General features: G+C 40.5%; 1 protein-coding gene across 9 annotated transcripts in view; it reads left to right on the forward strand.

Moving 5' to 3' along the window:
* Window positions 1-15,904, forward strand: part of NFASC (neurofascin) — a 202,246-nt gene that overhangs the window by 92,990 nt on the left and 93,352 nt on the right. For all 9 annotated transcript variants that reach the window (XM_074222467.1, XM_074222463.1, XM_074222469.1 and 6 more), the window contains exon 4: window positions 13,516-13,693. In XM_074222467.1, the coding sequence (XP_074078568.1) occupies window positions 13,516-13,693 (178 nt within the window). The remainder of the gene's footprint in view (window positions 1-13,515; window positions 13,694-15,904) is intronic.

A 15,904-nucleotide genomic window follows, 5' to 3' on the forward strand; every position in this document is an offset into this window, starting at 1 on the left:
GGGGATCGATGTACTCTTTCAATAACTACTTTGCCCCCCGATTCAATGATGTCAGGGCAGTTTTCCATCACTTGATCCTGTAATATTAAGTCCAGGCTTTTTTTCTCTTCAATGTTTTCAGGAAGTCCTATAATTTTCCGGTTGCCCCTCCTCGCTCTATTCTCGAGGTCAGTGGTTTTGTTGATGAGGTATTTCACATTTGCTTCTATTTTTTCTATTTTTTGATTTTGTTTAACTGACTGTCGTGGAGTCATTAGTTTCTGTAGACTCCATTATTTTTGAGGGGGGAGGAGTTTTCTTCATTAACCTTTTCCAATTGGTCAATTCTACTTTTGAAAGAGCTTTCCATTTGACCAATTGAGGTTTTGAGAGAATTAATTTCTTTTTGCATTTGCTCATTTGAGGATCTGAGAGAATTGTTCTCATTTTGTAATTGTCAAATTCTACTTTCTAAGGTTTTGTTTTCTTGTTGCAAGGTATTAATTGTCTCCCCCAAATTTTCCAGTTGATTTTTAAACTCCTTCCTTATTTCTTCACGGAAGTCTTTAAGTGCTGGAGACCAGATTGTATTCTCCTCAGATGTTCCAGGTCTCTCTGGGTTGGGGTCTTTCCCTTCCAGGAATTTTTCTATGGATCCACCTTTCTGCTGACCCTTCTTCATTATGCTAAGACCTTGAGTTGGGTGGGGCTGGTTCACCTGGGCTTGGGATCTCTAAAGGCTTTACTGAGTGCAGTTTCTCTGGCTGGCCAGTAGGAGGTGCTGGTTGCCCTCTCTGGAGTGTCTGTGACCTTGGTTGCAAGGCCTTCTCCCTTTGCTTGAGGGAGGGAATTGGAGCTATTGAATTCTTTTGCCTTCAATCAATGGTGGGCTTTACCCTGGCCTGAGGTGATTCCTCAGCTGGGCTGGTTCTTTTGCTCACACAACTGGGCCTGAGGCAGAAGTAATTTGCATTTGTTTGGGAGGAGGCCTCAGTGCAATGGAGGCATGGGCTCAGAGTTTCTCAGACCAGAGGAGCCTAGGGATGGTGTCCATAGCTGTCCTGCACCAGACCTCTCCCCGCAGCCCCTTCCCCAAGCTCCAGGGGGACAGCACCAATACCAGCGCCTCTGCTTCCCGCAGACCCAAGCCCCCTTCGTCCAGCCCCACCGCTGATCCAGCAGGTCTGGCTCTTGGGCCCTCAGACTCCCGGTTCCGATTCAGCTGTTGGTCTGGCTGATCCCGGGCTGATCTTCCCTGGGAGCTCAGACTCACCTGCCGGTACTCAGCCAAGGCTGCGGGAGACAAATCCTGAGGTAGATTTTCCTCTCCTGGCTTTTCTTTCTGGGTTTCCTGGTTCGGATTTCTTTTAAGAGGTTTGTTTCATGTGATAGATGGGGAAGAGATCAGGAGACTTTAGAACTGTGCCTGTCTTCTCTCCACCATCTTGGCCGGAAGTCCTCTTCACTCCTTTTTGTATGCTGCTCTATACTTTAAAAACCTCACTAGATCTGATTAGATCTACTATCTATAATCCTTTTTCCATTTCCAAATTCCCTAGAAAGCCTTCCACAATTAGTATTCCCACTTCATCTCCTCATATTCCCTTCAAAAGTTTCTGCAATCTGACTTCTGACTCCAATATTCAACTAAAACTAACCTCTTCATTACCATGATCACTTAATTGCCAAATCTAATGGCCTTTTCTCAAGTCTTATCTGTCTTGACTCATCTGCAGCATTGACCCTGCTGAGAACCTCTTCGTTTTTTTCCTCTCTAGGTTTTCTTTACATTTTTTCTCTTAATTTTTTCCTACCTGTCTCATCACTTCTTCTTGGTCTCCTCTGCTGGATTTTATCCATATAATGCCCACCAATATAGGTTGTCTTGGGCCATCTTTCCTTTACCCTCTACTATTTCATTGATCAGTTAATCAGCTCCCATAGATTTCAGTTATCATCTTAATGTATATAATTCACATACACACACACACACACGTGTATTGCCCCTGTCTCCCCTGTATCCTTCACCTTTAATGAATTATCTTGTGGAAATCTTTTAACTGGATATGCCAAAAGTAACTCATTAAAAAGAACTCATTAAATTTTTTTTCTTTTCCCCCAATCCTTCTCTCTTCCAAATTTCACTGTTACTATTAAAGACACAATTTTCTGCACCATCCAAGCTCACTTCTTCAGTTCCAGTCTTGCTTACCCTACAAAGCCAATTCATTGCTACATTTTCATTTCTCCTCTCATAACACATTTTGTATATGTTCCCTTCTCTCTATTCACACAGTCACAATCCTGTCAGCCCTTATCACCCTCACCAAGGCTATTTGTAGCCTTTTTTGGGCAAAGAAATGGAGTTAAGTGACTTGCCCAAGGTCACAGAGCTAAGTAAGCATCTGAAGTCACATTTGAACTCAGGTCCTCCTGACTCCAGGACTGGTGCTCTATCCACTGTGCCACCTAGTTGCCCCTATTTAATAGCATTTTAATTGTGTTCTCTGCCTCATCTCCACATCCAACACACACACACACACACACACACACACACACACACACACACACAAACATTCACAATCACCAAAGTGATTTTTATCAAGTGTAGCTCTGCCCTTGGCACCCCCTTCCTCAAAAAATCGTCCCTATTATCTCCATAGTCAAATAGAAAGCCTGTGTTTGCTGCTGGCATCCAATTCCTCCAATGCTAATTTTCATATACTTTCCTCCCAACCACAAACTTTGCCATCTGCCTACCCTGACTTACTGGCAATTCTTCCATGCCATTCCATCTCCATGTCTTTCCACTGGCCGCTCTCATGCTTGGGATTCCCTCTTCCCCTCTCTCTCTTAGATTCCCTAGCGTCCTTGAAGTCTCAGTTTAAATCCTGCTTTCTGTAATGAGAAGCATTCCTGGTTCCCCCAAATGCTAGGGCTTTCCCCATTGGATTGCCCTCACAAACTGTATCTAGTTATATATTGTCTCATTCTTTAAAATGTGAACTCTTTGAGTGGATGGTCTATGGTGGGTAGGTGGGTGGTTGTTTTTGCATCTTTTCTGTGTCTCCACTTTTTAGCACAATTCCAAGTAATAGTGTTTCCTCATTGAAATAAAACCTTACTGAAAGGCTTTGGATGTCAAGCCCTAACAAGACAAGTATATAAAGATTATTCTGGCACTGATATAAAGAATGAATTTAATTAGGTAGGGGAAGGGAGGCAGGAAAATTTATTAGAAAGCCATTGTTATTGGTGGGTGGTCATGAGGGCTTCTATAACAGAGAGGAAACTGAGTAAAGGGGCTAGATGGAAGAAATATCATAGAATTAAAGTGACTTAGACTCCCTACATAAAAATAGGAGGGAAAGATGTGAATGCAAGGACAAAATAAATAGCAGTCATTGAGGCAAAAATGCCTGTCCATCCCAAATCTCTCCCTATCTTTGATACCAAATCTAACTCATTACTGTCATTCCCTGGCACTGTCTAGACTGGGGAGGAGACAGGAGCAAGCTTGCCATATGTGATATTTGGGAGACATTCTAAAATAATTGAATGGCTGTGGAAATATAAATAGAAATTTAACTGAGAAAACCGGACCATGACAGAGAGCTTCACTGAGAGGGTACCAATTGTGTAATAACAATTTTTAAGTTTATGCAGCCTCATAAGGTTTATAAAATGTTTTCTTTAGAATAATCCTGCCTCATATACTATCTCCCTCCTCCCTCCTCTCCCCAATTCCATGCCACCGTTATCCTCATATTCATGGAGAAAGGACATTGGGTTCATTGAGGATACCCATTGAATGATTCTAGCCCCACTCAGATACAGAAACCCCACGTATCCCCATCTAAGCTATCTCCATCCAATTTTAGCATCTGAATCCCCTTTAAGAAGTCCCCTGAATTGTTTTTTTCTCTTCTGAATTGCGTCTCTCTCTCTCTCTCTCTCTCTCTCTCTCTCTCTCTCTCTCTCTCTCTCTCTCTCTCTCTAGCCTTAGGTTTGACTGTCACTTTAACTGAGACTGAAGGCCAGCTGTCAACCAGGATGGGCAATAGGGGATGTGTGACATGGGATAGAATAAAGCCACTCTTGCCTGGAGTGAAAGTCTGAAGAATAGAGTTGTTCCAAAGTGATGCCAAACCTCAGATGTCTAAGTGAGGACAGTGCCTTAGAGCTATGAACCTGATGTCTGATGGTTTGAAGGAGTGTTGACTTAAAGACAATTTGGCATTCCCTCAAACAGTCTTCTTCCTCTTATAGTCAACTAGATGGGGCAGAAGATAGAAAGCTGTGCTTGGATTCAGTAAGACCTGAGTTAAAATCCAGACTCGGATATCTACTAGCTGTGTAACAATAGGAAAGTCACTTCACCTTTGTCTGTACTCTTTTTTTTAATGGTTGAGAACACCCCCATTTTAATTCCAATACTTTTTTCCAATTGATATTTTATTTTTCCAGTTACAAGTTCCGAAAAGTTTTCAACATTCATCCACATGCATTTTTTATGTTACATAATTTTCTTCCATCCTCCCTTTCTTCTTCAGCAGCAAATAGTCTAGTGAACATTGTACATATACATTTGTGTTTAACATGTTTACAGATTAAGCATTTTCTGTATGAGGAGTTAGGACTAAGAAAAAAAAGAAAACCATGGGTAGGAAGGAAAAACAGAAGAGAAAATTTTTTTAAAGGGAACATAGTGTTCATTCAGATTCTGTAGGGTTTTGTGGGTTTGGGAAGGGGAGTTGTTTTGGTTTTTTCTTCATTTAGATATGGATAACATTTTCCATAATAGGTCTCCCAAGGTTATCCTAGCTCCCTGAATCTCTTGAGAGGAGCTGCATCCATCAAAGCTGATCAACTCACAATGTTGATGTTAATGTGTACATTGTTCCCTTGGTTCTTCTCCCTTTGCTCAGCATCAGTTCCTTAATTCTTTTCATGCTTCTCTAGCATCTGAACATGCATAGTTTCTTATAGAATAATAGTATTACATAACAATCATATCCTAAAACTTCTTTAGCCATTCCCCAATTGATGGGCATCCCCTCAATTTCCAATTCTTTGCCACTACAAAAAGAGCTGCTATGAATATTTTGGAACATGTAGGACTTTTCCCATTTTTATTATTTCTTCTAAATATAGGGCTAGTATTGGTATTGCTGGATCAAAGGGTATGATCAGTCTTATTCCTCTTTGGGCATGGTTCCATATTGTTCTCCAGAATGGTTGGATCAATTCCCAACTCTGCCAATAGTACATTAATGCTTCAATCCTCCCACAACTTCTCCAACATTGATTGTTTTCCCTTTTTGTCATCTTAGCTTAGATGTGAGATGGTATCTCATAGTTGTTTTAATTTTCATTTCTCTAATCAGTAACTGCCTTGGTTTCCTAACCTGTAAATGGGTCTAGAACCTACCTTGCAATGACAATCAAATGTGATAATATATGTGACAATAAATGCTTCTTTCCTCTTCCCTTCTTTATCTCTGGCTCACTTTTAGAGATGGAGAAATGGTGGGTTGATGGTAGTGGTTAACCTGTCTATCTGGTGAATGGGGATTTTATTTCTAGGGGGCCACTCATACTCGGGCTTGAGAACATAGGGAGCTGATGGAGAGGGATAAACAGTTCTGGACTGGGGAAAATTTCTGGTCCCAGATATGTATCTAAATGCTACATAGCCTTATGTGTAAATCACTAGAACTTCCCGAGTTTTCTCACCTGTAAAATGATAGCATATATGGTAGCAAGCTTTCATAACTTCTGTGACTGCTTGAGCTTATCAGAGAATAAAAATTCCAAACAAGGAGAATAATGGCTATGGAAATATAAGCAGAAATTTTACTAGGGAAAACCAGACCATGACAGAGAGCTTCACTGAGAGGGTACCAATTATGTAATAACAATTTTTGAGTTTATGTAGCATCATATGGTTTATAAAATGTTTTCCTTACAGCAATCCTGTAATACAGGGGGCTTAGGTATTATCTTTATTTTACATTTTGGAAATTGAGGCTCAAAGACATTAATCTTGTTGATTTGTAAATGCACGGCTAGTTAGAGGCAGTCTAGGTTCAAGTCCAGGATTTCTATTCTGGTGTATTTTTAACATCTTGACCAACTCTCTTGTCCCACCACTTGCTGCTCAATCAAGTTATGGAATCTTTCCAACTCCAGTATTATTAATGTTACTTCTAGTTAAATGTATTTTGTGTTCTGCCTCTGGCATGATGTGGTTAGGATATTAATGTCAGAAAACCCCAGTGTTTGGATCATGAAAGCTGCAGAATTGACTTGGCTGACTTTCTTTCCCAAAGTCTTGAACAGCCCCAGGCATGAAACAGTGATATGTTACCAGTATGTTCTGTGTTCCATTCTGACTGATTTTCATCCCATCATCACTTCAGATGCACTGTGGCCAATGGCACAGTTTGCTTAATATAGTTGTTGGGAGGGAGGCTAGGACACTGGGAGCTCCCAGGGAATGGTAACAGCTTGTGGGTATTGTAGGACTCTCCACTAGCCTGCCAGGGACAGCTTGTAGAGTCAACATCCAGGCCCCACAATCTGGGGAAAGAAAATCAAACCAAGAGTAAAGAAAAAAAATAGAAAGAATGTTGTTATTATTAGTATTATTATTATAACTTTAATAACCATCATAATAATAAAATTATCATCATTATACAGATGTCTCCCACAGCTCTTCCAAAAAAGCTTCAAGACCTTTTGCCTAGAATTATAAATTCAGGAGGACCTTTGGAGATCATCTAATGTTACCTTCCAGTCAGGGCTAGAATCTTACCTACAAAGTCCCTGATGGAGCATCCAGAGTCTTTGTGAACACCTCCAGTGTTCACTACCTCTCCTGTTCATTCATTTCTTTTTTGGACAGTTCAAATAATCAAAATACATAAAGACAGACACATTGAGATGTAATGCTAGGAATATGAAAGTTGTACCTCAGACACATATTAGAAATGTTTCCCTGGACAAATCTAGTCACCTCTTTGCTTCTTTCTATGATAAAGGTGTTGCAATTGATGATGCAGTTCTAAATCTTGTGATCACATGGAAAAATTCTTCTTTATATTAAGCTCTCAAATCATTTTCCCATAACTCCTCCTCCTCCTCCCTTTAGTCAATAGTCAATAAACCTCTATTAAATGCCTGTATTTAGCAGGCATTGGGCTAAGTCCTGGAGATACAATGAAAGATGGTTCACACCCTCAAGGAAATTACAGACTAAGGGAAGTTACACAAAGAAAGCAGAAAGACGATGAATGGCACAAGGACCTGGTAAAAGACATTGGTCTAAAACAAGTAAGAGGGTAGGAAATGAGATGTTTGACAAGGGGTCCTGCCCCCCTCCTTAAATAGAAGAGTTTATGGTTTTACCCCCAATCAGAGGAACAGTAGATAATGTCGAGGTGTCAATAATGAAGCTGCTGAAGTCATACAAAATGGTGAGATTTCCCAGTGGTGAGTTTACTGGGTACATAGTAGAGAGTAGCCAGAGAAATTCAAAATGAGTGCTTCAAGGAGAAAAATGAGGAATACTCTAGTACGGGTTCTGTCCTCTGGAGGAATACTCAGTTTTTTGACAACTCTCCATATATATCATGTGTCTTCCTCTAACCTTCCTCCACATCTAAATATCCCCAGTTCTTTGATGTGACCTAGATTCCTGATGATCATTGTCATCCTCCTTAGGCTGCCTCCTCTCAAAATGTAATAATAATGGAAATAATTATACTGCTATTGGTTTGTGGAGAGCAGGGACTTGATAGGGGCACAGTTTTTCTATGCCACAATCACAATCCCTGAATCATGGGAGTGGACCTGAAAGAGTCTATCTGTTGTTGAAAAAGGGATTCTAAGAGACTCAAAAGATTGAGATTTAGCCAAAACCACAGAGGAAGAGGGTTAAAGAATTGGGGTTTAGATTGAAAGATGATTTTTGTTCTTTGGCTAAATGAAGTTTTCCTCCTAGCTTACTCTCTTCCTCCCTCTCTGGTTAGTAGGATTATAATTATTGGTGATGAGAGAACATGATCATTATCTCATTTCCATACATCTAGTTCTTCTCACTCTTCTCAGTGATGGGACACCACCTAAGCTCTGGGACTCATAAGATTTTTTTGGTTTTTCAATTTCTCATTCCAATTATCTCAGTTTGAAAGTCCCTCAGAGCAAGAAAAAATTATGTCAGATTTGAACTGAGCATAACTGACCTAACTATTCCTAGGGATATATAACAAGCATCCATAGCCCAAAGTCCTGGAGCAATTGTTCATAGAATCCACTCTCCTCTTCATCATCAGCATGCATCATCATCATCATCATCACTAATACTTACATAGTGCTATAAAGATTGTATATTATTTCCAATTTATCCTGTATATAGCTTGTTTGTACATAATTGCTTGCATGTTGTCTCACCCATTTGACTGGAAGCTTCTTGAGAGCTGGACCTGCCTTTTACCTTTCTTTGTATCCCTTGATCTTAGCAAAGTACCTGGCATATAACAGATGCTCAATAAATGTTTATTGCCTGACAAAGATAGGTTTATTATGTGGGAGGTAGACACTATATTATCTCCTTTTTATAGATGGGAAAACTGAGGCAGGCAGAGATTAAGTGACTTGCCTGATCATACCGGTAATAGGTATTTGAGATCAGATTTGAACTTAAATCTTCTGGACTCCAAGTCCAGTCCCCTATCCATTATGCTATTTCCATACATCTAGCCCAGGGAACAGATTTCTTTATCTTTAAAATTGCCATTGTTCTTTGGAACTTAATTGTTCATAGAGATGCCACACAGAATTTTGTTTTTAACAAAAACAAAAAAACACCAAGTTAGAAAGACTCAAGTTTGGTTCCAACTCTGCTACTTAAGAACTTTTTGACCTTGGACAAATCATGTAACTTCCCTTGGATTAGGCTTCCTTCTGTGTAAGATGAGGGAAGTTGGGCTAACTCTCTAGAAGTCCCTTCCAAATGGTAGATTTTGTGCCTGTGGATAAATAGGAATGGGATCAGAAGCTGGTAAATACTTAGACATCCTTGTGTCCTAGTTAGTTAGTAGGTACTCTTCTCCCTTCTCCCTCCTGCACCACTGTTTAAAAAAAAAACTTTAAGTTAAAAACTTCATGGGTAATGAAGCTTATCTTCAACTCGTCCAAATGTTTCTCTTTCATAAACAATTCAGGGTTCTGGTTTCCATCAAGTTTCCCTAAGTAAGAGACAGTCTTCTCTTTCCATTTCACAGCTATCCCTTAACACCGCAGTTAAATATAGAGACAATTGGAATCCAGAACATACTTCTGACCCCATCTCCAATTCTTGACTCACTCTTTAAACGTAATCCTTCTTGTCCAAGAATACTCCCTCAGAACATCAAGTCCCTTCTGAAGAATCCACTTCCTTTCCCTGATTTCCATCATCCAGATGGAGACTGTAACCAAATCAATATGGATAGCCTCAACTAGGAACTATTTGATCTAAACTAATAATCATAATCAGTCTTCAATCCCGGAACCACACCATCAGTCAAGGCAAGAGACCAAAATATACCTGGATGCACAAGGAAAGCATTGTGGGAATGCATATTTGCAGGAATCAGTCTAAGAACAGATAAATACTGGGATAAATAAGGATTAATGGCAGTTCATATGAAAAATGAGGATAATAATAACACCTTTTTTGAAGAATGTTGTGGTGAAGATCAAGTTATGTATTTGTAAAATGCATGTATTAGCATAGTACCCGATACATAATTGGTGCTACATAAATGTTTATTCCCTTCTCTTATATTTTGCTATCTCTGTGAGTTGAGGAAAGTCATAATCTCTAGGAACTGTTTCCTCATCTGGAAAGTAAGGGGTGTGACCCCAGATGATGACAAAGGTCCATTCCTTGTGGGGCAGGCTTCCTCAGTCTCCTCATCTAACCTCTACTGCCATTTTGGAAGCTTGCCTTTTACTTCTAGGTAGATTTGCTTCTCCTCTTTACTTAGGCAGTTGAGCTGCCCAAGTGGAGATGCCTGGACTTCTTTGAGTACTATTACTACTCTAAACTGCCATTCTCATGGACTTGGTAGTTGTTGTATCCAGATTTCTCCCTTGAGTTCTTCTTAAACCTTCCAACACTGTAAAATGGCATATAGCATAATAAGGTGGGCAGGTCAGGCAGGGCCTGTAATCCATCAATAAGTAAGCAAATGGGCATCACGAGACTGATGTAATAGTCTCACTTCTCCCAGAGACTTAAGATCCTTTGCCTTTCTGAGACCCAGTTTCCTCATCTGTAAGGAAAAAAATGGACAAAATGACTTTTAAGGTCTTATTCAACTCTAGAGTATAGTAGAAGTAGATACTTGAGAGAAATGAATAGCTAGATATGATCCTCTCAGTGTCAGGAAAGTTGCAGGGGTGCATCCCTATATGCCCTCTCCAGGTTCCTACAAGAGTTTTTTCAACTATTTAAGACCTAAAAAATCAGAAATAATTGGGCTTATCTTGGACTCTTGCTCAGGAGTTTTTTCTTTGTAACCAATTCCAAGATTCTGGTTTTTTGCCAAGGGCTTCTCCAAATAAGACACACCTCCCTTTCCTGTTCTCCCATGACAGTGCCTTCATACAATGACAGAAAAATGACAAAGCCAAGATTTAAACTGGTGTTCTTCTCTCTGCCCAAAGCTCAGACTTGAGTTACATCCTCCTCCCCACTTTCTTCCCTTACTTAACGCTCGCTCTAAATCTTTCCAAAGGTTCTTCTCCACCTAACTGGGACATAAGATCCAGTTGCATAGGTGGATCCAGAAGGATACTAGTTAAGATCTTAGGCAGAAGTCAACTTTTCTTCTTCACTCCTGGTTCTTTTTCTGAAGTGCCCTGTGGATAGCCCTGATCTGACAATCAGGAGGATTGGACAAATGAACTTCAAACCAAAATTTACTGATTTGGTGATTTGTCACTCACTTTATGCTACTGGTGAACACTACCTGTATGACCTTGAGTAAGTCTCTCTCTGGGTCTCAGTTCTTCATTTGTAAAATGATGGACTTGGACTTGGTCAGTCATGAATAAGCATTTATTAAAAGCCTACTATTTGTCTATGGGATGCATAGCCCTACTTTCATGGAATTTACAGTCTAATGCAGAAAAACAACACACAGAAAGAAGCTAAAAAGTAGGGAGGGTTGGGGGAAGAAGATATCTGGAGGAGGGATGATGGAGTCCAGAGAAGTCAGCTGTTGGGAAATGAAGAGTTGATTGGCTTGGGTTCTTGTTATAAATGTAGAATCTAGGAGAAACTCTCTGCCCACCCATTGCTCTCCAATCAGAGGTGACCTCTAAAGCTCCTACCAGTCTGTGACTCAAAATTTGGCACCTTCCAGGAACCATCTGGATTGACTTGGCCAGACGGTAGCTCCTAAACTCCTGTGCTCCCTGGTGGCCATCCAGAATAGTACAGAGTTAATTTAAAAAAAAAGTTCAATACTTTAAGAGTTCTACTTCTGGTGCATGAAGATTGCTGATTTTGTCAGACTTACAACAACGATAACAAACATTTATACAGTACTTAGAAAAGAGTAAATGATCAGGCTATCAGGTTCAGATCTGAATAAGCAAGCTTTTCTGATCTCCTATAGCAGGGGCTCAGTAGAGAGGGCTAGATCTGGAATCAGGAAGACCCATGTTCACATCTGACCTCAGATACTTCCTAACTATGTGATCCTGAACAAGTCATTTAACTTCTATTTGCCTCAGTTTCCTCATGGTAAAATAAAGATAATAGCAGCAACTACTTCTCAGAGTTGTAAGGATCAAACAAGGTGATATTTGTAAAAAAATACTTAGCACAGTAGAGATAATATTTGTGAGAAAAAAAAGCCATGGTGCTCATTCCTTTTCCTTCTATGTTGATGCTGTCTCTGTGAGAATGAACAGATCAAGTAAGCTCTGCAGGTCTAAGTCCTCTTCTGTAAAGTGTGAGATGTGCTTCTGCTGATGATGGAGGTCCATTCTGAGATCTCATCACACAAACCATCAACCTCTTTGCAGGGAAGCAGTTTGACACAGCCAAAAGTATACTGACTCGAGTCAGGGGACTTGGGTTAAATCCCACTTCTACCTAGTTGTTTGATCTCAGCTACTTGACTCTTAACCTCCCTGGGTCTTAGTTGCCTCAACTATAAACTGAGGAGTGTTAGACTGAATTCCTTCTGAGATTCTTCTTTATCTGTGATCCATTCTAATCCAGGAGATACAAATATAGATTTCCCAAAAGGACATTTTATGGGCTGGGGAGAGGCAGAAATACTTGCACCTATGATTCCTTGGTGTGTCCCTCTAGCATTGAAGTTGTCACCTACTCTGTAACTTATGGTGGTCTGAAGGCATATAGGGTCCCTTGGTCAGATTGAGTCAGAAACAGGACTTCTCTTTCCACCAGAAAGAGAATCATAGATTTAGAACTGGAGGAGATCTTACTGACCCCTTTATCATTTTACAGAGGAGAAAACTGATACCCAGAAAGTTGAAGTTGTCCAAAGTCATAAGAGTTGTGACCTTCTAATTCCAAATCTAGGGTTTCCTTCCAGCCTCTCTGTTAACAGATGAAGTCCAGAAACCCAACAGGGTATTGAATCACTTCTCTTTTGCCTCTCCTGTTCCATTGATTCTTTGAGGGAAGTTGGGAGAAATAGTGGGTATAAAGGTAAGGGCACTCTATATGGTTCAGCACCAGGTAGCTGACACATGGAATAGGAATAGTAGAAAGATTTCCTTTTGCGAGATGGTTGCCTGGGAAGTTACCTCTCAACCACCCTTTTTATTCCATCATAATGGAGCAGCAAGTTAGATTAATCTAGTAATCTATTCTGGGTATTACCCTATGCCTCAGACCTAGTTGCACCCAACTTGAGGATGGCCTCTAGAATCTAGAAACTGAAACATTGATTTATTTGGGAGTGTTGCTTGTATACAACTACCAAGGCAAATTGCTTCACTCTTGCTACTTCCCTGAGTCAGCATAGAGCTACCAAATTTCCTAATGGAAACTCCAAGGAATATCTACCACAGCTAGTCAAAGTATTTGCAAAATCCTCTGGTTATTGGCAAAAAAAAAATATGCATTTCACATTGAAGTTTGCTCTATCCTAAGCCAACTGACAACTTGTTTCCTTTATCTTATTCTGCTTACACATCTCTTCTCCCTTTCTCCTCTTAGTTCAAACACCATAAGAGCCTTATTCTCCTTCCTAATTCCTATAGAGTTCAAAGGAAGCCAACAATAAAGGAGAAGCAACAGATGGTGCTGTCTCAGCAGTCTGACTGTCTGATTTCTTCTCTGGGCTGGTAATTGCTTCCATGGCCATTCAGCATGAAGATGCTCCTAGGACTGGCCCCAAAACATGGCGGGTTCTTTATGCCTCTCCCCACTCTGGTAGGAAGGGAGGGAGAGATGTGGAAAGGTGAAACAATAGTCACTTATGGATGTGTTCCCTTCTACAGCTGAACTCCCTCCAGGCAGTGCAGCTCAAACAGCAAGAGACGGTGAGGCCCAGAGGAAAGGGGAGCTGGGATTGGGGCCCAGCACCCAGGATGGCTGTGTGGCCGCTTCTCTGGATCCATGTGACCTTCATCTTCTGGCTCTTCAGCCTCGTTGGGGCCATTGAGGTGCCTCTGGATCGTGAGTCCTAATGTTTCCTATTCTCTTCTCCCAATGATTTTGGTGTGTGTGTGTGTGTGTGTGTGTGTGTGTGTACGTGTGCGCGCATGCATGCATGCATGGGGAAAAGGGGTATATGGAGGATTTGAGATAAATGGAATGAAAGTAGACTTTGGGGAGAAAATGAACTGTGACTGGGAGTGGTAGTTACAGGAATAGTCAGGTTGTGAGCTTGGTTCTCCCTTTGACTAGTTATAAGCTAACCTGTCAGAAAAAATTATAATAAAAGCTAAAATATAACCTGCTTTGGATGAGTACATTGATCATTGCCTTGAAGGAAAGCATTGAGTTGGATAAGCCCAGGAGAAAGTACCTGGAAGCTTAAGCCAGGTCCTAGTTTACCCTTCCTAATTTTACAAATATTCTTGACTAGCCTATAAAAGCAGTACATTCTACTGGCTGCTGTACATCATCTCACTGCTGCTCCATATAGAGAGGGTGCCTTCCCTGTTACTGAGATTATTCTACCCCAAACTAAAGGATCTGGGTCACCTGTGACCAGGTGTCTGTAGGGTGTCAGAAGAGTAAGGCAGGGAGAATGAAGGAGGGGTTTGTCTTGGCAAACAGTTGCCACCAGATGGGGCATTATAGTAAAGCCAAGTTATATTGCTGATATTAGGGAAGCAAGAGTGAATTTCTTTCTTAGCAGCCCTTTGATAGCCATATAAGTGAACAATCCTTCACCTCAGAAGGCATAATTTTCCCCCAATGCAATCATATCATTATTTATAATAGCAAGGAGTTTATTTGGCAATTACTCATCATCTTCCCAATAGTTGCCTAAGGTTGGTAGTTCAAAAAGTAACACACTAGAAATGCTACCTGTGTTGTAACATAAGAACCCCACCATCCAGCCCTGCAATAAGTAAGATTAAATATTTGGACCACATACTCAGATTGATCTTGGCTGTTGAGATTCTTTCATTGTCAAAGGTCAGATATTGTGTGTGTTTTATTGGGTTTTGGGGGTAGGATGTACGTGTTTGTGTGTGTGTGTGTGTGTGTGTGTGTGTGTGTGTGTGCACATGCAGAGGGAGAGGGGAGAATCAGATTATGATGAAACCTCCATCAAGTCTCTTTTAGCTCTTCAATGCCAGAATTCTCAGCCCTTTTGCCCAAAGGTCTGCAGCCATCAGAAGATGCTGAGACAGTGCCAAAATCTCAACCTTTTCTTCTCAACTTGCAGCTGCCTGCACAAGCAACAAAAAAAAAAAAAGACTTATGTCATGGGTCAGGAAGTAAACCAGATCTCAAAATTCTTCCTTGGTCCCTGACCCAAAGAACATTTTCTTCCTTTTCTGCTGATTACTAGATGCATTACCCAAGAGCTCAGGTGGGGTTTGCTGGAGGGAGAAGTGTAGATTTGCTACTACTTAACCCCTTTCCCCTAAGAATCAGAGCTTTTCAAGAAGGGAAATAAATTTTGTGTGTGATAAATGAATTTTGTTTTGTTCATCAGTCAATCAACAAGCATTTATTATGCAGCTAATATTAACCAAGCACCCATGATACAAAGGCAAAAAATGAAATAAATTGAAGAGTGTGAGAAGCATATTCCTAAGAAATCTTTAATCTAGGCATAAAAATGGCCCATTCAACTTCCTGGACTGTCTAGCCATCTAACTACTCACTGGACCTGGTCTCTCTGCATGGTTAGCCACCATAATGTGGCAGAAACCCATATTCTTGGCTCCTTCCTGATTTTTCTTCAACTCGGATGAAGCTATCATCAGTATCAACATCAACATCTCTTCCTCTTCTTCCTCCTCCTCATCATCATCATTCTCCCCATTCTGCCCCAGCACATTAGTTTTCAGAGTCAATATCCTTATGTACTGATGGTCAGCCATATCAGTAGCTTGCTAAGTAATAGTAGAATAATGATTATTCTTTCAGATTTCCAGTCTCAGAAATTTTACTTAAGGGGTGAGCTCTGCTTGGTGAAAGACTGCTTGTGATTCTAAGATAGGTGCAGAGTCTGGAATTATTTTTCTGTCTGGAATTATGACTTCACTTGGTTTAAAGTTAGTCAGCTAGGTGGTACTGTAGGTAAAGTTAGAGACTTGGAATTAATACTAAGTCCTGATACAGACACTTATGAGCTGTGTGTCCTTGGGCAAGTCACTTAAGCCAGCTTCAGTTTCCTCATCTGTAAAGATAGAAATAATAATA

This window comes from Macrotis lagotis, chromosome 2 (genome assembly GCF_037893015.1).
Source record: "Macrotis lagotis isolate mMagLag1 chromosome 2, bilby.v1.9.chrom.fasta, whole genome shotgun sequence".
Classification (NCBI taxonomy): domain Eukaryota; kingdom Metazoa; phylum Chordata; class Mammalia; order Peramelemorphia; family Peramelidae; genus Macrotis; species Macrotis lagotis.